Source organism: Pararge aegeria, chromosome 13, assembly GCF_905163445.1.
Source record: "Pararge aegeria chromosome 13, ilParAegt1.1, whole genome shotgun sequence".
Taxonomy (NCBI): Eukaryota; Metazoa; Arthropoda; class Insecta; order Lepidoptera; family Nymphalidae; genus Pararge; species Pararge aegeria.
In genome coordinates this window covers 1362420-1389586 of record NC_053192.1, presented here as the reverse complement: position 1 = coordinate 1389586, position 27167 = coordinate 1362420, and the positions used below count along the sequence as shown (strand labels likewise).

Below are 27167 nucleotides of genomic sequence, written 5' to 3'. Positions count from 1 at the left end.
GCCGCCGCTCTAGAGCCCTAGCGACTCCTTTTTTTCTATCGTATAGTAGATGATTTATATTTTTTATCTCGCAGAGATTATTGACATGTTAGTGTCGCGATTTATTTTATTTACAATTCTCTTTTAAATGTTTATCTTTGAACTTGTGGAGGCGACTCGCGGGCCGCCGGCGCCGCGGCGTCGACGCGTGTAAACTTTAATTCGACGGTATGGAAAGCTAACATTCCAGTCCTAGGGAGGGCGACTTTCGGCCATTTTTTTTTAGAGAATCGAACGTACGCCCGCCAAGTGCAATACTGCGGTATGAGGATTCCTGAATTTTACACTATTGTTAAATGTGTGACAATAAGGCGAAGAGAAAAATTAATATTTTGAGAAAAAAAAAGAGGAAAATCTTGGTGCTGTAAATTTATATATTAGGCTTAAATTTATAAAAGGAACAGTGTTCGTTGTAAGTAACAAAAGAGGCATATTGTTTTCAACGTTGTGTTCATTTTTCGGCGTTTTGCAATTTTATTTATTCTGTACTTTTACCTTCATGATCTCACACTTAGATATTTATACGAGATTACTAAAAATCTATTTAAAAATAAATAAAATTATATACACAGATATATAATTGGCTAATGAGGCTTTTCAAATTTATTATTTTATTTAGGTGTTTTTGTTCATTGACTGTAAGACTGAAAGAGAACACATAGCACCAATAGAACCGACATTTGATTCTACAGCCACCGCAGACGCACGTCACCACACCGATACAGTACAATACAATAAAATACAATACAATACAATACAATACAATACAGGTTTCGTTACACAACCACCAAACAGGACTTCTACAATAGATAAACGGCATCACACACCGACAACTATTTCACATCACTTACCCTTAGAGTCGACTATATTTTTACTTTTATTTTACTGTTACTCTATCTAGTCGACTATTTGTTTCACTCTCTTTTACTTTTTTCGATTATTTTCGCGTATTTTTTGTCAATGCACAAGCATTAAGTGAATCGCAAGGTGCCATTTTAAGCGAATCAATATTATGGCTATAATATATTTTTTTTTTAGTTTAGTCAGATTTTAGTTTTCAATCGTAAGTTTTATCACTACCTTGTGTTCGTTTATTATTTTGTTGTTATTCATTTCCTTTCGAAGTGTTTTTTTTATCATTTAAAACTTTAATATCTATTATATTCATTTTATACTGAGCTAAGGTAATTATTTCGTTGGAGTAAACTAATCAAAACAACACATTATTAATAAAATTTAAATACTTAATAGGTAATAACTATTAAATCTTAATAATTCTCAGTGTTAATGTTCCTAAATTTCAACAGTGTGAATTTTTAATAATGAAATTTTTCTGCTTGCCATAATTGCATAGTCATAAAATATTTTTTTTTTGTTTATATAGGCGACAAGTTTTTAGACGGTTTTGTATTGCGTCTAGATTCAGTGCAGCTTGTTTTTAAACGTGTAATTTCCTAAATAACCATATCAGTGTTTATTAGACGATTACTGTGTAGATATTGATATCAGACTTCTGTTAACATAGTTAAACTCATCACGGTTTTTATTACGTCTATACAATCAAATTAAGCGAAGTTGCATTAGCGTGAATAGGGGATCCCTTTTAACGGAATTATTGAAGTGTTTTGGCACTTTGATATCATTCAAAAACTCCCGATTATATAGGCGTAGGCTCGTGTATAAACAGTGGTGATAATTCTGTTGTACACAAAACTTTAAACTAAATTGTTATGACTAAACTCAAACTATTCTTTCCGCAGATTTTTTTTCCTAAAAGGCTGCCAGTCTTTCTTCTTATCAATTTAATGTGGTTAGTTTTGATTACAACACAGTTACGGCCACTGTACCTTGTTGTATGAATTTTAGTGCCAGCTTATTTAAACTGTAGGCAATAAATGTACTAGGATTACATCTAACAATCAGCAAACTTTTATCTGGATCTAGACATACAAGATGTATACAATTTTTTTTTTATTATTAAACGTCAATGTACTTTTTCTAGTTCAATAAACATCACTATTTTTCAGCGTTGAATCGCTAAATCAATGTTATATTTCATTTTAATAGTAATAAGGAAATCTTATCTAAGTGTAAATGTAAACATATAATTTATTGTAACATTATACACATTAAGTAATCATATTAGTGCCTGCTTTACATAATTGTTTTCGATTTGGACAAAAAAAAAGACATATTTTGCGTGAACTTCTAAATTTTAGAAGTAGTGTTCGGAACACTATCACCTATAAGGTGAATTTTTAATTAACAAGTATGAGAGGCTTCCTAAAGTAAATTTTAATACTATACGTTATAAGGTTACGTTGTTATTACTATTGCATAAACGCTTAGCCATTACAATTTGTTTAGTTATTTAATAAGCTTTATTACGATACTTTTAAATAATTGGAAGACTAGAGATTTGGTGCTAAATTGGAACGATGTTCGTGTTAGTAAAATATTAGGGGGAAAAAAATGGGATAGTCAAAAATGGAATCTAAATTGTTTTTAAAATTTCGCAACATTCCGTGCACGGTAAAAATGAAAAAAAAATGTTAAGTTTTATTTTGCAACCCAATTGCAAATTTTTCAACGTAAGACGTAGGATTGTTGTTTTTTGTGTAGTAATTTAGTGATAGTTTTATTGTTAATTTGGGTTTGGGAATTAAGTTAGTTGACTATATAGATATAAGATTTATCTGAATTCATAGCGGTAATAGCATCTACATGTTTAATTTACGACTACAGGGATGTGCTGCTAAGAGAGGCAGTTAATTTGGCTATGTCGACGTAGTACTAGACTAAAGATCTTGTGAATTTTATTTAGGACAAATTATTCAAAATTATGCCAAAATTAATAAACGCTATAGACTGATTAGACTAAGTACGCATTTCAATTGTACACTATTAGGCGTATTCTCTAGAGTAAAATGTACAATTATTTACTAAAATTGATAATTTTTATAAAAAAGAAGTCAGAAGCGTGATTCGTTTCGGTTCGGTATTAATTCAAAATTTCTTGTCATTCGAGGATCTTTGTTTTATAGTTTTTATTATCGTATTAGCTAAGTTTTGGGGATCTCAGGAGATCGTATGGTCTATGGGTTTTTAAGGGCGATATTACACCGTGTTCTAAGAAGCAGAACACATCCCTGTCAAAACTACATTAATTAGGATCTTAGCAAGTTTAAGACTGTTTCTGTGACCTGTTTAAGTTTTTTATCTTTCTAAAGTGTTAAGGTATTTTTTTTCTTACCGCACGTATAAACGTGACGACCTTATTCGATGTGTTCTTATACTTCTTGTTGGCATTTTTACTTATTTTGTAAGGAATCTAAATTAATTTATTGGTTATTATATTGAAATTTTATTTTTTTCTTCTTAAATTATTGTTCTACTATTCTTGGATCTTAGTGTTTTTGTTGATAATTGGCATCTATGTAATGCAGCCCATTACGTTGCACAGATGAAAATATGGTGCCAAAAAATTGTTACGTAAAATTTGTCTTCCATTTAAATGCTGTTAAAAGAGGATTGGCGAAAAGACAATATTAAACACCACCGCCTGATTTAATGGGCTGCACGACTCGATAGTTTTATGACTTAGGTACATATTATTGAAATAATTTCACATCACTTATTAATTATTATATACAAATAGTTCTTTTCTCCTTACTTTTAAACCTTGACATAACTACTCATAAAATGTAATTGTAATCGTTAAACCGAACTTCATAAATCCTAATATTGATGATAATGGCGTTTTTAATAAAAACAAATATACAAAATTATTGCTGTTAGTTTTATTCAAGACCTTTAACTGGAACGCTACTTTTGTGGTTTTGAGCTTTTAAATGTAGTGGAGAGTATTAGTGCACTCGTTCTTTTATGTTGAAACGCTTGTCTATTCCCGTTTTCAAAGACTATTCTATCCCGCCATCTGCATGTGTTTGTTCTAACACTTCATTGGCCACTTTAGCTTCGCAATCATTTATATTTATTTTGTTTCTTTAATTTTACTGTTTATTTTATGAATATTTTAAATCACTTTTTTCACTCCTTATTTTTCCAACGTTTTTATTATTATTATTTTTTTTTTTTTTACAATAAAATTCACAAACTTAGAACAAATAACAGCTAGGTGTTATTTTATTTTACCGGGTTCGGGGACCAACCCCATATTTGTTTTGTTTTTTCAATTTGTTTTCAGGTAAAAAATTATTCTCCTGCACGTTATGCGCGAAAGTATTGTGCTCAAAGGCGTCTTTGAAACGGCACATCGCTGACAAGCACGCTGAGAGGCAAGAGGAGTACAGATGCACGATTTGCGAAAGAGTGTACTGCTCGAGAAACTCCCTCATGACCCACATATACACCTACCACAAGTCCAGGCCCGGGGATACGGATCAAATCCGGTTTTTTTAGTGACTACTGGGACGGAGTTGGCGCGGCTTGCGGCAGAATTCATCTAGCAAAGAGAATCTACACGAGGCCAATCATCCTACAGCCGTACTTAACATCACTCATAAAGGTTAGAATCTGTTTATAGACAGCAATCTAGGGTTAACTGACCGCTAATGAATCATTAACAAAACTCACTTTCGATAGATAAATTAGGTTTAAGGTTCCTTTTTAAGTTACGTTACTTTTGTTTTCGTTTATTTTTTTTATTTTTTTTTATTCAACCCCTGAGCCAAAGACCCCCTCCCTACGGGTTTCGCAGTTTTGACGTTGTTGTGTTGCTTGGAGCATGCTTCTATCATTTTTGTTATCACGTGTTTCTGTGTCAATGTGGTTGAGAGAATTTCCTAAAATTTTAAATATATAAAACTCGTGATTATTGTGTAGTTAGTCAATGTGTACAGTGCATATTATTAGTAACTATTATAATTATTTTCTAATAACCTCATACATTCAAACTTATACATATAATAAGTGCCTACCTTAACCATTTCTAAAACTGCATTCCAATTACTTTCATGAGCTGTATCGAGTACTGGCAACTAACGAATGTAACGAGTACGAGCTTTGCGCACTAGTCGTCGACGAGCTATATATACAGAGCTTTTCCGTTTGCAGCTGTACCGCCCCTCCGTATGCCCCCGCCGACAGCCGGCGGAATCAACGAGCCCCAAGAATGTCCGTACTGCCGCCGGACATTCTCTTGTTACTATTCCCTGAAACGACACTTCCAAGACAAGCACGAACAGTCGGACACGCTGTACGTGTGCGAGTTCTGCCACCGGAGGTACCGCACCAAGAACTCGCTCACGACGCACAAAAGCTTGCAGCACCGCGGCTCCAGCGGCATGCTCAAACGGCTGCTGAAGACGTCTGCCCTGCACAGCGCGCTGGCGCCCGCGCCGCACCACCTGTTCGACCTGGGCGCCGACCACGGCCCGCAGCTGCCGCCCGGCCTGCAATGACCTCAGACCATGGCTTGAACCGCGCGCCGATAGGGGTAGCATAATGTGCAATATACGGACGATGCCGACGCGATGCGGGACTCCGCCGCATTGCAACGGTTAATTGTGTATTATAAAGGTAGTTAATTATTGACGTTAGTTTTAAAAATGAACAGTATTGTCGCACGCGACTTATAGAAGTCGTCTAGTGTTACGCTTCGAGGATCGGACTTTGCTTTGTGACTGACACTACGAAGGTTGCGAAAGATTTTAGGAAAAATGGTCAAACAGTGTTCAATACGACAATGTAATTCAGAGCAATACTAAAGTATTAATATATCTAGTACTGCCAAAATAATGCCAACTGTATTCTAAAGAGATTACATTTTTTAAATCACTTTTCGATAAATGTCTAGTGTCAAATTAGATTCGGTAACTGTACAAAAGGAAACGTACAAATTTTAAACAGTAAATATTAAAATAAAGAAAATATTTTTTAATGAAACTTTTTCGGATCGCCAAATCTAAATTTAAATACAGATTATTTAGGAGTTAATTACCAAATTTTTAGATAAAGAGAAAAAAAAATGTTAATGTTGATTAAGATAAAATAATACTGAGAATCTGATTTCGAGAGTACAAAAGTGTTAACGTCTAATTGAACAATATATGTATTCTATGTACGTTTTGGCTTCAAATAATAACATTTTTGATCCATGTATAAGTAGCCGAGCCTTCGTTCGTCTTTATGCGATTATACAAGGTTTAAGGGAATTTCCGAACTGACAAAGAATGTGCAAATAGTTGGCGAACGAATAGAGACGGTAAGAGCGAGAAGAAATGCTACGGGGTTGCCAGTTCAGGCCCTCGAATACAGGGTTATTGCGAAGGAGAAAATGTTGGCGATGAGGCGCAGGAGAGTCGAAAAAGTGAGGGTCTTCGAAAAGCAGTTCTCTGTTCGATGATCGTATACGCATGATTTCAAATCGTGAGACATAAATCGTTTCGTCTGTATAAATTACGTAGATATTAGGTATTCACTAACATAATTATATTTAATCTGTATCCATTTTCGGATTTCTCTCTATGAGTGTATAGTGGTTTCTTATTTAAATGTCGACCAACGTAGCGGACGTCTCGTTATTGAAAATTTATTAGATTATTATTATATTCTCAAAATTCTTAAAAGTCTTAAGATCGACCATAAGATGGCTGCAGATGTAAAAATATATTATTTACTTATATTATAGGAAATTGCTTGGGAACCGCATTTGGCTAAAATTGCGACATACATATCTTTTCAGGGTGAAATCGACGAATTCATTTTGATATAATAGCGAATCTGCATTTACATACATAATAAGTATAAACCCTACATATCACGCATATCTATAAAAGAATAAAGATACAGAAATGAAAGTATTTCTACGCAGTGATATTTCACAAGCCAAAGAAAATAAGATGGGGATAATTTCTACCAATACGCATTTATTTCGAGTAGAATAAAAACATTCTGAAAAATGATTATTGATTAAATTGAACTGTGCCATATCTTATCAAAATCATTGAAAATTATATTACATAACTTTAAATTAAATATAATATATATTATATAACCATATCTTATGGTAAAACAGTTTAAATATACGGATACGGATTCATGCAAATGCAAATATAATACAAAATATCTACACTTTTCTTTTGAATCAATGCAATTTATTTTAAAATAATTAATCAATTGTTTTTGCATTTATTTTTCCAATGTTAAGCTTAGGTACATATATTCAAGTAGGTTTTTTATTTTCTTTTTCGGAATGTTACATATTCGTGCTTTGTGATATGAGTTTTAATGGTTATTTGGTACAATTCCAAATATATTTTAAGTTTTTATATTCAGCTTAAATTAATTTGTAAAACAAATTATTTTCTTCTGAGTTTTAAAGCATTTTTTTGCTTAAACGTGGTTATCCCCGGTCATAACGCGCGTACCTCCATTTTTGTAATACCTCACATATTTTGTTTTTTATATAATAATTTTTATTTGAATGTTAATTAAAGAAACTGGCTGTAAATTCCGAAAGTAAGGAACGGTTCGGAAATATGAATCGTCATAGTCTCACCTTAGGGAGCTTAGAAGAAAAAAAAGCAAGCGGGTAGTTTGAATTGTAAATATGTTATAAATTAGCGATTAATAAATAATCGAAGGATCGTGGCATCATTTGGGAATAAAGCCTCGTGATATTATTAACTAAATAGTAAGATAGATAAAATCATTAATGGAAAGGAATTTTATATATATTCTACTAATGGGTTTATTAATAGTGAAACTTAGGACTTAGTCTTTCTATAATGTTTTTATTAGTGTTTGCCTTTATTGTTTTCGCTGTGCAATTATTTCATTGGTTCGGCCGTTTGAAAGCTTGTTGTTGACTGCTTTGTTAAAAAAAAAAAATTGGATTGTTTTCCCACCAATTTTATTCGTAAAAATATTTTTAATTCTAAATTTTTTGATCTCAGTAGACAGCTGCGAACTATATCATTTCGGAGACAGCCGTTGGTGATTGTTATTAGGCATAAGGGTCTTATTCGCGTTAAGTTTGGGTGTGTCGGCAAAAAGTGTTAGAATGTAATCGCAGCTCAAAATTTTCGAAAAGAGTCCCAAATAATTTAACAGATCGCAACAGTAACAGCGAAACATGAAAAGCACATTTATTATTCTTGCAATGTATACCAAAATACTGCATTTCTAAATAGTAAGATTATAAGTGAGAAAACTTTTTTTTTTATAAATTATGTCATTGTCTTGATTTAACTAACTGTATGTATTTGCTTCATAGCCAGATAATTTATTTTAAGTTACTAATGAAATACGTTTAATAAACCGACTGTGTTACTAAGGTAGGTAATGCACAAAATCAACAACGGGATGCCTTCGTAACAGTACAACTATTACAATAGCCTAAATAAGTAAATATTATAAGATATTACGAGTAAATGACAATATGTAAATGAAATCTGCCGTTTAAGTCTCAATAATTAACAAACGCTGGCATACTTACGTGCTACGAGAGTTTTATTTTAGATGTTCTGAATTTATTGTAACTTGTAAGTAATATAAATACATCAACTGCAGATTCTATGTTCATATTGTGATTTAGACAATTTTACATTATTTGCAAACCTGTCCAATTATACTGCCAATAGAATTCTTAAAACGAATCGTCGATGTTAGGAATCTTCAAAACTTATCAAAAAGCAAAAAATTGAATCAGCTTTTTTACAACAATCAGTAGCCCTAAGAGAATCAGTATCGGCTAATTGTAAATACATTATCACGTAATTTAAGATGGAATTTACATAAAACATAAAAATTTAGATACTTACATGGTTCACAAATCGGATTCACAAAACAACATTGCTTTTTAAATCTAAGTATTACCTCCAATAATATTAAGTATTATCTTTGATAAATCTTTTAATTTTTATTCTTAATATAGCCGGAAAACTCTCTGTGTAAAACTACTTGAAACATTTATGGAATCCAATAACAATTTAATATTATTGCTCAATTTACTATAAGCTATACATTATTACAAGGTTTAACTCCTTTCTCCTCCTGCATTTTTTCTCAGATTTAATTGGTTTGTAGAGATGTCGATACGAATTTTATTTTGTGTGTGTGACTTTCTACACTGATATGGGATCGTATAATGTGACGCTGAATTTATGAACCAAAGAACAAGAAGTTGTTTCTGGTTGATACCGGGATTACGTTAGCAAGATTTTTATCTTTGCTCAATTCTGAAATAAATATATTAAAATGATCTGTGTATATTATACAGATATGTATTCCATAGTTGCGTGCAAAAAATATAGGCGTACAAGTAGATCTACACAAGAGAGTCTTGGGTTTACTTTAAACAGGACGAGTCAATAAACGTGATCATTTATATTTATAAATACTATAATTATAGATATTGTCAAACTAAACTATAACAGTTGTTACATAGTTATTTCCATACATACATTATTTTTGTTATCCATATCCATATTTAAAATGCAATAGTTTATCGATCGGTGATTTAATTTTCGGGAGCTGTTCCCGGAAATTAAATCACGGGTCCCACCAGAACACAATAGTTAATTATTTAAAATAATTTTAGATTTGCTCGACCGGGGACGCGAAAGCCGTTTATTGAGAATAAATCGACTCCATCTAAATCTAGCCTAAGATACTTTCGCATCGACTTATAGTTCGAAGTTATAATATCGACTGGGTAACTTGTTTTCTTTGGACAATACTTTTATTCTAGTTATTTTTATACAGATTTTTCGAGAACAAGCAGTGATCTTAGTCATATCACGAGGTTGTTCGTTGTTGTTTTTAACTCGACAAATAAGTCGTTGGTGTTTCTATCTGTAGTTGAATGAAAGTAAGCCTTTACAGTTAAGTCGTTATATTCTTAAGCCAATAGCTTTAAATATACAGTATCTTCCACTTTAATATAATTATTATTAGAAATACAGTTATAGCAATAGTTCCCAATCTGCCATAGTACCTCAGTAATTTTACACATCTTATCAATAAGTGACATGATCAATAGCAGATTATTAGCAGGCGAGAAGCGAGGTCAAATAAGCGAGCCTCTTTTCTACAATAAAGTTATTTTAATTTTAAAGAATCGGTAACTAGGACTTGCCAACATTAGATTCCATAATCAAACTTACTAAACGCTTTGCCCTCAAATACTTTTATTACCTACCTACATTTGCAAAACTGTTCCTATACAAAGCGGTTTTATACAAATAGAGGACTTTATATACAAAGATTTATAAATGTAAATATTATAAGGAATTAGTCAGGTGCCAAACACCAGAGGCATCAATAACCCACTATAATCTGCTGATCCCTTTAACTACCTATAGTTACAATCATAGTTCCGTAATTCAAAGTGCACTTACGTCTTTTATATAAAAATAAGAAGTATTATATTAGTAGTTCATTCTACGCTTCCCCTGTCGAGCAATGATCGTTGATAGCCCGTCTTTGCAGTAACTATATAAAAAGTATTTACAATATACCCACTTATGACATACAATATATTGCTAGATGTAACTTTTTATCTACAGATAATGGTAAGGCAGAAGTGTAATTTAGCTAAGAGTTTGGCTAGTGCGCAATTTTTTTTTTCTTTTTCTTTTATGCCTGACTGTAAAGGCTAGTATTTATTAAGATGAATATACATCATTTAATCTACTTATTTGGAGATTTTCTACCTTTTAATATACTTGGTGGAGAATTCGTTGTTATGGCGATGTCCTCGTCAAACTTTTAGCGGAGTTGCACTTCTGTTACTTGTTATGCTTGGGTGACACATTTTATAAACAGAAATATTTTTTTAAGAAAATCAATTTATATGTCAATGTTAATTAAGTGGCAATTCTAATTTTAACTGCACTATATTTTTGCTGACACGATTAGGTTTAGATTTTCTTTTTTCGTAATTTAATGTAAGCACGATCTGCGTTTTTATTAGTATCAACTTTTCTTTTATTTTTTAATATTCTCTTGTCTTAAGTATAATGCGTACCCTCGATTCTTTGTGAAGAGATATACACATTTTATTAATTTATTTTATTTTTTACTGAGCACACGCACTGGAGCGTATGTGGCATTTACGGCCGTTCAATATGCCTAAATATTGTGTTACTATTGTAAAGTTATAGTTTGCCATCGTTGATCAAAGAGGACAATTAAAATGTTTTTAAATACATTAAGTTAGGGAGTTTTGTTATACTTTTCATGTTCGGAAAGTTGAGGGAGGATGTACAAAAATGTTTCATAGTATTGTGTATCGCTCTATAAGAAAATAGGTGTGGGACCGAGTAATGGGCCCCATAGACAGTTAGGGATCCTCTTGAAATTGTTGTAAGTTGAACATCTTCAGTCGAGACACTTAAAGTACTTGTTGTAGGTTGTATGAGAGTCAACTAACTATAATGGAAATGAGATTATTTAATGGACATAAAAATAATAATAATAAAATTGACGAGCTAAAAACCTTAGATAAGAGAGACACTGAATTATTGATTTAAACAGTAACATACCTTCCTTAAAATATAATAATAGAACTTTTCTTTTGAAAACTAACATCACATAAAAGTAGGAGGAAAATTATTATGTGCATTTAGATTATAAAAACAATTACTGTAAGGATAAGAAATAGTTTGAATTATTCGTTATATGTAATAAGCCCGAAAAAACAGACTAAGAAAAAAATTCTTCGTCTTCTTTTAATTTATGGCTTTTCGTAGTGAAAAACAAGACTGGATGGCTACCAAATATCAAATTTTGGCGCCAATTCTATAATTGACAACTTTACATTCATTTAGGAATTGTTTACCTGCATTTTCTTTTTGACTTTGACACAATTTTGTTTTTAAATAATTTCATACTGATGACAAAATGTTTGACGAAGATGTTATCATTAATAGGTACTCTGATTTTTTCACGTGTCCGATGTACTCGACGTTGAAAAGTGCAGTACTTTTTCACAAATTTTAGTGTTCAATCAATTTCTTATGATTTTTATGTCCATTATATATTATGTCGGGTGTCTTTACTTGTTTTGATGTTGTTGATATATGTGAATAAGGAATCAAACGGGCTGCGCAGTCAGAACATATCAAAGTCGGAGAACCTAGTACTCTAAGTATCTTTGAATCTGACAATCAGAATTAATTCTTATATCGGGTTGTACTAAACGGTCCTTTATGTTTTGTATGAAATCTGCATTTTGAATTGTAATGGGAATTATAACAGTTGGATGTAATGAAAATATATAAAATTTAATAAACTCGCAGTGATTCCATTGATGATGCGTATTTTTATTTCCCCGTAATATGTAATCCCTTTACCCATTGTCCTGTTGGCTGTTTATACAACGTGTAACGTAATTACGAAAGTTGAAGGGTGCATAAGTATATTTTATGAGGATCAAATATTAAATCAAAAGAATTAAGTTTCAGAGACAGTAAATAGTGTACCCCTAAAGCTTATGAAGTGTTATTTCGGTTTTCAGTTACACGTTGTATAATCAGTTGAGTTCTTATTTTTTGAGTTTTGAGTTTCAAAAATTCTTTCACCTGTAGAAAGCTACAACTTCAGCATCACGCTTTACTTTTGAAGTGAAACTTCTAATGTGACTGCCCACAAGGTTGCGTTGAACGTTTAACGGTACCTTCATGGTTATGAAAGCAACATTTAACGCTCCTGGGGAGGGGAATAGAAATAGACAGAGCGAGAGTGAATGCGTGGGTTTCCTCGCAGGAGGCACCCTCGGGTCGACGTCTCCCACTCTCCCCCCGATGTCGTCGAGCCCTGGGGCTCTTCTCATGGCGAGCTTTCGCGCTCGCCCCACTCCCTGGGTGACGCCGTAGCAACCGCTGCCCATAAAAATCTGCAGCACCAGAGGAGCAACCGATGCGTTGCCGGCTTTTAAGGAATTTGTTTATCCGCCCCTTGAATAACCCTAGATTTAATTTTTGAGGAAACACATCAGATGGGAGATTGTTCCAGAGTTTGCAAGTGCGCGGTAGAAATGATCTGGTATTTCGAACAGTAGAAGAATACCAGGCATCCAGATGATGAGGGTGGAATTTATTTCTACGACGTGCGGTGCGGTCAGAGAACAGGGAAGGAGGTATCAACGCAAACAACCTTTCGGAACACGCTCAATAACTAAACATAAGATTTTGCAGTTTTTAACATATTGCATAGCTTTTATCGCGGCTTTGAACGCGGCGACCCAATCAAGAAATTCCGTAAGGAAAATAAAACTTAACACAACACCCCCCACTCCGCCTAGCATGTAGCGCGGCCGAGCGTTCGCTTAACCCGTCAAACGTTGGGACCGCAGCCGGGCTGCTGTGCCTAAAGTGTAAGTGTATTTTCGAATACCTACCCACAAAGTCGCTTTATCACGGCTTTGTTGTTAAAATATTGTTTATAATATATTATTAGAAAGTAGATAAAATTTCCAATGCTCTATTTAACGAAATTAGTATTTTATCATGTATCTATAATAAACATGTTGTTTTATTGAAATCAATAGCAATCTCACTTCGAATATGAATAGAAATACTTTTTTCATAACACATGAATCATAATATAAATTAGATAAATACAACATTTTAGTGGTTCTTTGTTTCTGTCATTATTCCTATTTTAGTGGATGAATGGTTATTGTTGTTTGTTAAATGCGTTTTTGAACAAATTAAAGAAATAAATGTCTATGGTCGAAATGAAAATGACACTTGACATTTGCGACAGTCTGTCAAATTCAGTATTGTTTGGTTGGATATTGATAGTTACATATGCACGTGTACTACAATATCAATTTAAATGCTAAATTCAATAAATTAGTACAACTATGGACGCATATGATATATTCAAAAAACTGACAAAAGGTCTAAAGTTTAAACAACGACCTTTGGGTACAAAGAACCAAGTAAGTATGTTTAAATTACTCCTTAAATACCCTAGCCGGTTGTGCCCAGGGCATGAGCAAGTATAAGAGCTATTTATTCAAATAGAAATAATCTAACTTTGTTACCGGGAATAAAAGAATCAAAATTAATTATCATAATGTAGTCAAATTTTTTATCGTAGTTTGAATGACAGCCATGAAAGATTATAAATTATTCTTACTACACTGCAATTCTCCTTTGACAGCAATCCTACCAGGTGTTAAGGGATAATGCAGCGGGCTAATGCAAACATTATGCTCTCAGAGTAATTTTAAACCCTTACTTCTAATTGAGTTCTATGGGACATTATACAGGAATGCCAAATGGCTTGGAGACATGTCTTCATCAGCAGGGTGGTGGTGGAGCCATTGCCTGTTGCCCGGGACACTGTCACTTGTTTGTAAAACCTCAGTGCCACGCCAGTTAACAAAGTAATATTTATAACTTATGAATATTTCAGCAAAAGCAAACTATTCCATCAGCACTAAGGATAGAAAAAGATGTAAAAGAAGAAAAACTTATACAATACAATATTGACTCACAAAATAACTCAGGATCTGATAATGAAAATGATGATATTATTTTGGGGTCTGGAAACGAAAATGATACAAATGACTCAGTGTCTGAAAATGAATATGATGAAAAAAAAGCTGATTCTGAAAATGGACATAATTGTGCACTAGGTACAAAACTGGAGGGGAGTTTAGAGGAGGACTGTGAGTTACAGTTAGTTGCAGGTGTTACTGTAGAAAAAAAGATGAAAAATAAGAGTAAACTGGACCCTGTAGAGCTAAAGAAGAAACTAGAGCTAGAAGAGGTATGCAATAATATTTCTGGTTATTTTAATTAATTATTCTTATCTCTATATAGGGCTAGCATGTCCATAAGATTGTGATAACAAACATAATTACCCGGCCAAGTTTCTTATGGGGTCTTCTTAGACCAAAGTGCATTAGGAACCCTCGTAGCTTTAGGTTTAAGTTGGCAAATAAAGTTATCACCATCCCCTTACAATTATGTGAACATATATGTATGAATGCTTCATAAGTGCCTGTGATATAGGCGTACATGTTATGAATAACAATAATGCCAATGACAAGGTAGATTGGAAGCAGCCAGCCTCGCGCTCATCTCCCGCAAGATCGCAAAATGATTGTAAATGTTGATGTTAGAAAAGAGCAACTACTGAGTTTCTTGCCGGCTCTTCTCGGTAGAATCTGCTTTCCGAACTGGAATAGAGTAGAGTCACTACAAACACACATACTTGACATTTCAAAAGTGCTTATAAAGTAGGCCTACTTGAAATAAATGAATTTGAATTTGAACAACAACAGAGAAGTTATGAATTAGAAATTAAAAAAAAATTAATCACAGGCACATGAGGCTTAACATCTAACTACACCTCACCTCATCACACAAACATTTTCCAGTTGTGGGAATCGAACCCACGGACTCAGAAAGCAGGGTCGCTGCCCACTACGCCAGTCGGCCGTCAGATATCTCCCTGGCATGCTCTGCAAAACCGTTTTCCACTTACCATCAGGTAGTCCATCAATTAATAGTTGATACTATAAAAAAATATGTGCCATGAGAAAATTATGTCTATCCATTATCTCCTCGGAAGCGGTGATAGCCCAGTGGTTATGACTTCAACTTCACTTTTGGAGGAGCCAAGTTTGAATCCCAGCACGCTTCTTTAACCTTTCGGTAACTCCATACCTGATTGCTCATAGCCATGCCTACATGCTACCATAAATCCGTGTAATTGTGGTTCTGTTGACTTGGTTAGTTACCATAAATACCTTGGTGTCGTAATTGACGATAGTCTTAAGTGGACAGCACACATTAACCACGAGTGTGATAAATTACGATCCCTGTTGGCAAAATTTACTCTTATAAAAAATAGAAGCCCTAATCATATACGCTTATCGCTATACAAAGCTATTGCCAAATCAATTATTGCCTATGGTCTTAGTAGTTATGGGAGAACATGTAAATGACATTTACCAGCTCCAAATATGCTTGCTAAAAACTGTTGTACCATACAAAGTCAAAAACAATTATTTATTTTATTATTTACTCTTACTGTTAAATCATGCCAATACATGATAAAATTAAATATATCTTATTAATAGAGAACTCTTTCAATACAAATCTCCAAAAACAGATTATACTACCAATAATAACGTGCAGTGTATCAAACGCCCAACTCATTATTCCTCAAAGTAACAATCTGTACGGAAGGCAGACCCTGGATTGTCTAGTGCCGACTTTGCTGAACAGCTTGCCTTATAAACTAAAGCAGGAAATAAACACTAAAAACATAAAGGAGAAACTTAAGACATTTTTCTTTCAAACTAAAAATATAATTAAAAAAAACTGGAACATCCTGGTTAAAGTTTACTCAAACGATAAAGTGCGATATGTGGAACTGATTTTATGAATAGTAATACATAGTTGAAACGCAATCATAATATTCTTTTTTTTCGAACTACCCATCATATTTTGTATGTAGTTTAAAAAATACTTACCTACTTATAATTCCGAGCGCTGAACGATGAATACCGGTGTACGGATAAACCCGATTGGGTTTTTGTTACACCGTAATAGATGTTATTATTATTTTAACATAAAAATGTATATTTTTCATTAAATAATAAATAAATATGTGTGCTATAAGTAATTAAAATATCACTTGCTTCAATAAAAAACATTGTGTGAAAATTGTCTCCATAAAGTTGTCAAAGGCGTGTGCAGTCCACCAATCTGCACGGGGCCACAGCCTGAACTCTTCTCACTGTGGGTGGAGTTCCGTGGTTCCGTATCATCTATATCATCTATCTCAAAAGAAGAAATGTGGGTAACTGGTGGAGATCTTATGGCACGCATGCTGGCCCTACAGGTCTACTTTGCTACTTAAAACGGTTTTATTGCATTTTCATCATCTTAAATCAATTTAATTAATTTATGAAATGTTTATTTCTCATGTCTTCTTTGCAGCAAAACCATTTCCGCAATTTGCATGGCATCAAAGCGATAGGACGTCACATACCAAAAGCTTTAGAAGATTTCACCGATGTTGTAACCAGATATAAAGTCGCACAGACATTAATTGACACAGTAGTACAATGTGGATATTCAGAGCCTACGCCGATACAACGACAGGCCATTCCTTGTTTATTAGAGGTGAGTTCTAAAAACCCTATACATTACACTACACATTATGTTTGTTAAAACACCATACATTACACTACACATTATGTTTAATAAATAAATAAATAATTAAATATACTACGACAATACACACATCGCCCAAAGTTCGATTCCAAAAAGATCTAAAATTACACCTTGAGGTCCACAGCTCCCAAGGATGAAAAAACATTTTCTGTCAGAGTCAACAAACAGAACTCTCTCTTCGGAGAAACTCGGCACTTCGATATAAGTGCCAAATTTTCCTGCGGATGTACGCCGATCTTTGATAGCGCAGCGGAGCCTTAGACCATATGCGGTAAGGGCAGTGCCGGATTGACCACGTAGCAAGACTAGCAATTGCTACGGGCCCCGCATATTTAATATGTCTGTGTGTCAGACAGTGTCAGTGTCTGGGTGTTTATCTGTATATTATAAGTATTATTATGTGTATTATATTCATAAAAAAAAATATTAATCAGCTATCTTAATACCCATAACACAAGCTATGCTTACTTTGGGGACTAGATGGCGATGTGTGTATGGTATATTTATTACAATAGGATTTTATATACGTTTACGTTTTAGTTATAGTTTCGTGTAAAACAAATTTAGCGCCATTATCCGTTATGAGGTTTTTAGGGACGCCAAATTGTAGCTTGCGCGCCGACGGGGTCTGGTAAAACTGCAGCTTTCCTGGTACCATTGTTGCATTTACTGGGGGCTCCTTCCGGCGGCCCGAGAGCCCTGGTGCTATGCCCAACGAGGGAACTGGCTCATCAGATATACCGTGAAGCACTCAGACTGTCCGCGTCAACTCAACTTAGGTGCACTGTTATTAAAAGTGTAAAAGAAAGCAAGATAAAGGAACGGGAGAATACTATAAGGAAAAGCGGTGTGTATATTGTGATTTTTTTTTTGTTTTCAAATCAACTTTAACTCTTGAATTATTTAAATTTGACTCCACTTTAGCCTTCGACGACAACTTCTTTAAAAAATGTTGGATAGAAGCAGGCATTACTTTGCGAAATTCCCTGATATCATCTTTTCATATTCATCTTTAGCAATTGTTCATTGTAAAGTCAACATCACAGACAGGAGACAAAAATTATATCCCCTGACAGTTACAGACTATAATTAACGTGTCCCACCTGCTAAAGCCCGGGAACATGGAATAGGAGAAGTTTACCCCCGTTTATTATTACACATATTATTTGGATATTATTTCCACTTGTACGCCAGTGCTATGAGAGTTGTTATAGCTGTGGGAGAAGATCAATTGTTATCCTTTACCCGTGGATATAATTGTCTCCTGTCCATGCTAGCTGTGCTGAGGATACTTCTGCATCGGATCGAAACTTGTAAAAAAAAGTAGTTTAAAAAGATTCGTTTGGCAAACATGCCTAGGCCAAAATATATGTATGCAAAAAGTGTTTATGTAACAGGAAAACTGTTTTGCTTATTCTATATTTACGTGATTGTATATGAACACATAATTGATGGAATGTCTAAGTAATATCAAATATTGTACTACATAAGACTAACCTAAATCTCTCTTAATATGCCAATTGCAACCACCAAATACTTTACGTTTACCACTATATACGTTTAATTGCAACTTTTAAGTGTTTCTGTTTTACACCTTTTAAATGTAAAACTTTATTTTTTTGTATTTTTCGATTTCGAGTATGCCACTGAACTCCTCCTAGACGGCTGGACCGAATTGAATGAATTTTTCGAAATGCGTTTGGGTGGCATTGGTGTGGGTATGCAGATGATATAAAATGAAGAAAGTAGACAGTAAGAGTTATAAATATTTAGGGGTAGGCTTTTTTGTAATTCTTACAAAGCCTGTCCTTAAGTTTTTTATAACTTTTACTGATGATTTTCTTCATATTATATCGTTTGCATACCCTGTGCATACCCTCACCCTGGTGGCACCCTGGATGGTTTAAATAGATGGTTTAAAGAGCCCGACAGATGGCAGTGGGGTCAGCTAGTATATGAATAAAAATAATAATAATAGAAACTCTTTACGTATTATATAATATTTCTGTAAGCTTACGTTTTATATAAACTGTAATATTCTATTATTATATATAACTGTGTACGTATTGTATTATTTCTTTCAGATTTAGTAATAAGCACACCAAATCGCTTGTGCTACCTGCTCAGTCAGGAAAATGTAGGCGTCAATTTGGAAAAGTGAGTTCTTTAGCATTTTATGGAAACGGGCATTAGTGTTCCTTTGTTAGTTCATCAAACATATGGTTACCTAAGTTTTTTTTTAATGTTTAAACAAGAAACACACGCTCCGCGTCTCTCGCAAGACATAATAATTATTGTAAAAATGATGATATTGAAAAAGAGCAACTGCTGAGTTTCTTGCCTGCTTCTCGGTAGAATCTGCCTTCCGAACCGGTGGTAGAGTCACTACAAACAGACAAACTTAGACGGGTATGCCCTGCTTTCTGAGTCCAAGGCCGTGGGCTCGATTCCCACACCTGGAAAATGTTTGTGTGATGAACATGAATGTTTTTCAGTATCTGGGTGTTTATCTGCATATTATAAGTATTTATGTTTCTTATTCGTAAATTTATTCATCAGTTAACTTAGTACCCATAATACAAGATACGCCTTCTTTGGGCGATGTGTGTATTGCCGTAATATATTTATTTATTTTGTTTATTTTTGCTTGATGTTTCAAAAGTGCTTATATTTAAGCCTACTAGAAATAAAGGGATTTTGAATTTGGATACTTCCATCGCTTAGGGTGCAGTGGCTAATCATCGACGAGGCGGACAAAATGTTCGAGGGCTCCACAGAGGAAGTAAACACATTCCGCCAGCAACTGGGAGTCATCATTGCCGCCTGCAAAGCTCGGCTCTCTAAGTTCAGCGCCACGCACACGCCAGCGATCGCGAAGTGGGCCCGCCACAATATGAAAGGACTCATCAACGTCACTGTCGGACTCAGGTACGCCGCAAGGACTTTCGCGCTGCGTTTCTCGTGGTTTTATCTTAAACTAGCGTACCCAGCCCGCTTCGCCGGGCTAGATTTTGCTTTATTTTATTAAAACAATAAACTTACATCATTAAATTTTTAATTTAAGTCTCATAATATATTAAATCACTTATTTCTCTCCGTATTCATTCTTCTCGAGCGGGTGAAGATCATTATCTACACCCATGTACAGCCAACAATAAAATATCATCATAGTAAATAAAAGCTGTATTTGACAGTTTGACAGTTCAAAAATAGGAGTGCTCCGATCGTCACCAAACTTTACAGGATTACTCGCCAGGTCAATCCGGAGATTCCCTGAAAGTTTCATTGAAATCGGTCCAGCCGTTTCGGAGCCTATGCGGATGCATACCCACACACTTTCTCTTTTATATATATAGATAAACATAACGTTATCAAAACGTAAATGAAAACCGAAATAATACTTGACAGGCTTTAGAGATACATTAAGGAATGTCTCTGAGACTTAGCTGTGAAACCGAAAAAAAAAATAGTTTTTGAGTAAACCACTGCCATAGTTTATCCTGACAGAAATAAGATCCAGACCTAACATCACTTGCAAAAGTAAAATCAAGTGACTGCAGTCACTTTATTAGGTACGCGTCGCGTAGCGTCGGTACTATGCGCGTGTAGGTAATTTATCTTCAATAGGGTTGTCATAAGTAAACACTTCAAATGTTTTGAATTCGTTTGTATAGAAAAATAAAAATGCCTCTTTTCATTTAATATTTTTACAGGGTGATACATTATGAAATATACTTATGCATTCTTGAATATTATTTCGTATTTGTGTTACACGTTGTATAAATAAAAAAACTTGTAAGTATACAACGTGTAAACGAATTACGACATACTGTATAGTACTAATGACACCCCCCCCCCTCCTCTCTCTCTTTCTCTTTCTCTCTCGCTCTTATCATCTGGTGTGTAGCCGCATATCTTTTGACTGTTTAGAAATGCTGCAGCTACGTCAGTGGAACAGGAGCTTCTGTTTTGTGGAAACGAGAATGGAAAACTGGTCGCGTTCAGACAGTTAGTGCAAAAGGGGCTCAAACCGCCTGTCTTAGGTAGGTACACCTGTAGTCCCGAATTTCTTATGTAACTTTTTTCAATGCTACGTATTTTAGAAGATTTAGCTATTATCTTTATAAAACCAAGTAGCTCTAGCTGGACGCTTTGATCTTTTAAACTTCGCAACGGATTTTAATGCAGTAGGTAGGACTGTGGGTAGGACTTCGACTTCACTTTCGGGGGGCGAGATCGAATTTCGGCACGCACCTCTAACTGATGTGCGTTTTAAGCAATTAAAATATCACTTGCTTCTACAGTGAAGGAAAACGTCGTGGGGAAACCTGCACACCTCAGGGTTCTCCATAATGTTCAAAAAGCTATTTACCAATCCGCACTGGGCCAAAGTGGGGGACTTCTACCTTAACCACTTCTTCTTGTGGGAAGAGACCCATGCTTTGTAGTGGGCCTGTAATGGGTTGATATGATGATGATGATGATTAGATATAATTCAGAAATACATAGACGAAGATTTATATGTAGTAAACATGTTCAAAGTGACTGCATGATTTGTAATGTGATGTTTGAACAAACATATGTCTGTGCGCTTACAAAGAAAGGAAGTATGCTTTATTTCAAACCAAGAGTCAAACACAAAAACGACACATTTAACTTAAAGTACTTTTGATTTGTACATTTGGTACTTACGCTAAAAAGCGATCTCTGCCAGACGACCACTGCACATGCAACGATTACGATTATATACGAGATAAATTAATGTTGGTATTATAGTATTGTATTACTAATCGCGTGCCGTGTGGTGACGGGTGCAGTGTGGTGACGGCAGGTCAGAATACAGTTGTCACCACCCCTCTTCTTCCCGCAGGTGTCGTACGAGGCGACTAAGGGAATATAACTGAGGATAGGCAGCAGCATCCTCTTTGCTACTACTACCATCTACTGCGATCACCAAACCGTCTGGGCAGACTGTGACGTGGCGATCATGGGCAAACCCTCCCGTTGGGAGAGGCCTTAAGTCCAGCAGTGGACTGTTATAGGATGATGATTGATCGCCTCAAACTGCCACACGTTAATATCTGCAAGTCAACCCGGGGCGGGTCGCTAGTGTTATAATACAGCTATTTCATCATCTTGGCAGTGTTCGTTCAGAGTAAGGACCGCGCCAAGCAGCTATTCAAAGAGCTGATCTACGACGGCATCAATGTGGACGCCATTCACGCGGACAGGACGCAGGCGCAGGTGAGTCTTGCGGGCACCGTGTCTTGTGTTGCCCTAGGCGGTGAGCAAAAAGAGACACCGTGTCTTGTGTTCGCCTGGGTGCTGCGCCAACAGAGACACAAGGGCCTTGTGTTGCCCTGGGTGCTACGCAAATTTTGACACCGTGTCTAGTGTTGGGCTTAGACGGTGCGCCAAAAGACACACCATATTCTGTATTGCCTGGGCGCTGCGCAAACAGAGAAGAGGTTATGCCAAAAGAGACAACGTGTCTTCTGTTGGGCTTCGACGGTCTGCCAAACGAGACACATTGTTGTGTTGCCCTGGGTGCTGCGCAAATAGCACCGTGACACCGATAGACACCGTGTCTTATGTCGTGTTTAGACTGTGCGCCAAACGAGACACCATGTCTTTTGTTGCCCTGGGCATTGCGCAAATAGAGACACTGTGTCTTGTGTCGTGTTTAGACTGTGCGCCAAACGAGACACCGTGTCTTTTGATGCCCTGGGCGTTGCGCAAATAGAGACACCGTGTCTTGTATTGTGTTTCGACTGTGCGCCAAACGAGACTCCATATATTTTGTTGCCATGAGCGTTGCGCAAACAGAGACTCCGTGTCTTGTCTTGTGCTTAGACAGTGCGCGAAATGAGACACCATGTCTTGTGTTGACCTGAGCGCTGCGCAAACAGAGACACCGTGTCTTGTGACAGTGTCTTGACAACGTGTCCAAAAGAAACAGCATCTTATGTTATGACTAGGCGTTGCACAAATAGAGACACCGTTACCAGCTACTTTAATTCTTTCTTCATTCAATCACCGTCAACCACTAAATTCATGCGTAGACACTGAAACAAACTAATTTAAATCACACCGCTTTTGGCGCGTTATGATTGTTTTTTTCTATTATGTCCAGCGCGACAACGTAGTGCGCAGTTTCCGCGTGGGACGCATATGGGTGCTGATTTGCACGGAGCTGATGGGGCGCGGAATCGATTTCCGCGGCGTCAACCTCGTCGTGAACTACGACTTCCCGCCCTCCGCTATATCCTACATCCATAGGTGAGTGGCATTAATGAAGCGGTGATAACCCAGTGGGTAGGACTTTGACTTTCACTTTACTTTCGAGGGGGGGGGGAGTTCGAATCGGCTTATGAGTTTGGCAGTTGACCTCTAATGTGCTAAACGTTTATCGTAAAATGGGAAAAAGATCGTGTCTGCTCATAGAACTAAGTTCTATGAGCAGACACGATCTGAGCACTCGTTTAAAGTGCAAGCCATAGCGCTGTGGAATGCGCTCCCAATCCACATAAGGCAGTCTAAGTCACTTTGTATTTTTAAGAAAGCTGTCAAAAACCACTATAGATACTATTACAAGTCGTCTTCAATATAAATATTGAAGACGACTTGTAATAGTATTTAATGTATTTATGATATGTTATAGTATATATTAGTTTATTATTATTTTTTATTTTTTAATATATTATGTATTATTTTATTTGTGTAATCTAGTTTAAGTATTGGTATGTAGTTATTAGTATGTATTTTTTTTAATTTCCTTTTTTTTTCCTTATCCTAAGGTTGCCTGGAAGAGATCGCTACAAAGCGATAAGGCCGCCTTTTGTATACTTCTTCTGTCTGTGTTTTCTTTTATTCTTCTTCTGTATTTTTATTTGTGTGCAAATAAAGAGTATAAATAAATAAATAAATAAATAAAAAGTTTGTAAGCTACCAACATTCTGCGGGTGTGAAGTGAGATGGCGCGGGGCTTTTCGCGTTTTTGGGACACAATGCACTGCTTGCAATAATAGCTGAATGAGGCTTTTGTGAAAGGCGAGAGTTTTATGCGTTTTGAAGGGAAACTAGAGTGTCCCCCCTATCCGCTTTGGACCAGCGTGGTGGACTAAGATCTAAACCCTTCTCATTGTAAGAGGAGACCCGTACTCTTTATTGGGCCTTTCATGGGTTGATATGATGATGATAATGATTCTGTACGTGATTAACTCGGCGTTACACTTTATGTTTGGAAACCCCCAGGATAGGTCGAGCGGGGCGCGCGGGTCAGACGGGCCGAGCGATAACGTTCTTCACCCAGGACGATGTGGTCAACCTTAGGAGGTATGATACGCCAACTATACACACACACACACACACTCACACGCTCACACAAACACCCAGAATGCCTCATACAGACCTAAACAATTTATTCTACAGTTATTGTTTAATTTTTATTTTATTTTCTTATTTGTTATTTAAATTTTTATAATATGTAGATTTCATAAAACAGGTTTAAAATAAATTAGCACCCTTTGTAATAACTGAAAGAACTTATCCTCGGTAACACAGGTTTTCCTACCGCAGAGGTTAGGGCATTCATGTAATTATTGTATCCATTATTTAAGACTAAATAAATGATTATTATATATGTGTATATATAATTTCCACTAAACCTGGGAATAGCCTTAATCTGATGTTTAGTGATCTGGGTTATTCCTAGAGAACAAAATAAATAAATAAATATACTAGGGCAATATACATATCGCCATCTAGTAAAACTTGTTATTTAAATTCCAAATTTAATAATAATAATAATAATAATAGTTTTTATTTGCTTAAAAGTACAATGTTTTTTCTTAAATTATGTAATAAGTTTACACAATTTGTAGCAGATTCGATCGATCTATGTTTATTTCAGCTTAAGTGACAATGAGTGGAAAATTGTGTCTGTTTGAACTTGAATGTTTTTCAATGTCTGGGTGCTTATCTGTATTTTATACGTATGTTTTTATATAATTCATAAAATTATTCATCAGTCATCTTAGTTCCCATAACACAAGCTACGCTTACTTTGGGGCTAGATGGCGATGTGTGTATTGTCGTAGTATATTTATTGATTAAAAAAAAAAACTTATAGTATACAGATAAACACCCAGACACTGAAAAACATACATGTTCATCACAGAAACATTTTTCACTCATTGTCACTTCAGCTGAAATAAACATTTCGTCTATCGAATCTGCTACAAATTGTGTAAACTTATTACATAATTTTAGAAAAAACATTGTACTTTTAAGCAAATAAAAACTATTATTATTATTATTATTATTATATTTGGAATTAAATTTATTTATGGAATTAAATTAAATTATTTTGAATTTAAATAATAAGTTCACACAATTTGTAGCAGACTCGATGTCTGTATTTTTATGTGGAGTACAATAAAAGTGTATTCATTCATTCATTCCTTCCTTCATTCATTCATTCATTGATTCCTTCCTTCATTCGTTCATTCATTCATTCATTCCTTCCTTCATTCCTTCATTCATTCATTCGTTGATTCATTTCAGTATCGCGTCAGTAATGAAGCAGTCCGGTTGCGAGGTGCCGCAGTACATGCTGACTCTGAAGCAAAACGCCAGTCGAAGGAAGAATCTGCTGAAGAAGGCCCCGCATCGAGATCAAATCTCCACCCGACTGGAGAAGCCAGAGAAGTTAGTTCTTTACCAACATACTTTCGACGGCCGATTGGCGCAGTGGGCAGCGACCCTGCTTTCTGAGTCCAAGGTTGTGATTTCGATTCCCACAACTGGAAAAAATTTGTGTGATAAACATGTGAATGAATGTTTTTTTTAAATTCCACTACAAGTTCCCCCTTGTCTACAATCTCACCTGGTAATAAGTGATTATGCAGTCTAACGTGGTAGCGGACTAGGGATTATGGTAGTCATACCCCTAATGGGTTTCTACGCGACATTGCACCGGAACACCAAATCGCTTAGCGGCACGTCTTTGTCGGTAAGGTGGTAACTAGCTTCGTCCAAAGCCTCCCACCAAACAAGTATTTCAGTGTCTGTTTGTTTATGAATGAATGAATAAATGAATGAATGAATATACTTTTATTGCACACCACAAAAAGTACATAGAACAAAAAGAAAAGTATAACAAAACAACGTTTACAATCTGTTTATCTGTATATTACACGTACTTATGCATATTAATCATAAAAATAGTTATCTTAGTACCCACAACACAAGCTACGCTTACTTTGGGGCTAGATTAGTAGATGGCGATGCGTGTATTTTGGTGTTCCGCATCACTAACAAAATATTCTAATTTTCTTCTTTAAATGGTTATTAGTACCTCTAGGGTTTAAAAACTATAACAATAAAAAGAAGACAGACACAAATTTTTGTATTGTTTTTGACGGCTGACTAGCGCAGTGGGCAGCGACCCTGCTTTCTGAGTCCAAGGCCGTGGGTTCGATTTCCACAACTGGTAAATGCTTGTGTGATGAATATTAATGTTTTTCAGTGTCTGGGTGTTTATCTGTATACTATAAGTATTCATGGATATTATTCATAAAAATATTCATCAGTCATCTTAGTACCCATAACACAAGTGACGCTTACTTTGGGACTAGATTAGCGTTGTGTGTATTGTCGCAGTATATTTATTTATTTCTTTATTTAAGGAGGAAACTAGACGAGAAGACAGATAAGAACGACACCGGTAAATCTAAAGACACAGTTGCAATCAAAAATAGCAAAAGTAACAAGCAAAGGAAAGTTGACACCGGAGAATCCAAGACACAGCGAGGCGTTAAAGAAAAGAGAGTTAAAGAAAAAGACAGCAAGAAGGGAGTCAAGAAAACTAATAAGTTGGGAAAAACTAAAAGGAAAAAGAAGAATTTTTCGAAAGCTGCTGTAAAAAAATGATAATAAATTTATGATAGCTTACTGATA

The 27167-nt window shown here is 35.3% G+C and overlaps 2 protein-coding genes across 2 annotated transcripts; both read left to right on the top strand.

Annotated features, from left to right (window-relative positions):
* Positions 1 to 4470: 4470 nt before the first annotated feature.
* On the top strand, positions 4471 to 5462 carry LOC120628710 (histone-lysine N-methyltransferase PRDM16-like; the record flags this gene model as incomplete). The annotated part of the gene is made up of 2 exons (XM_039897280.1): positions 4471 to 4567; positions 5116 to 5462. Coding segments are annotated over 2 exons (444 nt in total), but the record flags the coding sequence as incomplete, so codon positions are not given.
* An 8314-nt stretch (positions 5463 to 13776) lies between these two features.
* Positions 13777 to 27167, top strand: LOC120628926 (probable ATP-dependent RNA helicase DDX52). Its single transcript, XM_039897601.1, has 12 exons — positions 13777 to 13951; positions 14431 to 14787; positions 16971 to 17156; positions 17802 to 18054; positions 19292 to 19364; positions 19932 to 20135; positions 21138 to 21250; positions 22351 to 22451; positions 23341 to 23486; positions 24462 to 24542; positions 25773 to 25916; positions 26897 to 27167. Exons 1-12 carry the CDS (start codon positions 13874 to 13876, stop codon positions 27138 to 27140), a joined length of 1980 nt encoding a protein of 659 aa, XP_039753535.1. The 5' UTR covers positions 13777 to 13873; the 3' UTR covers positions 27141 to 27167.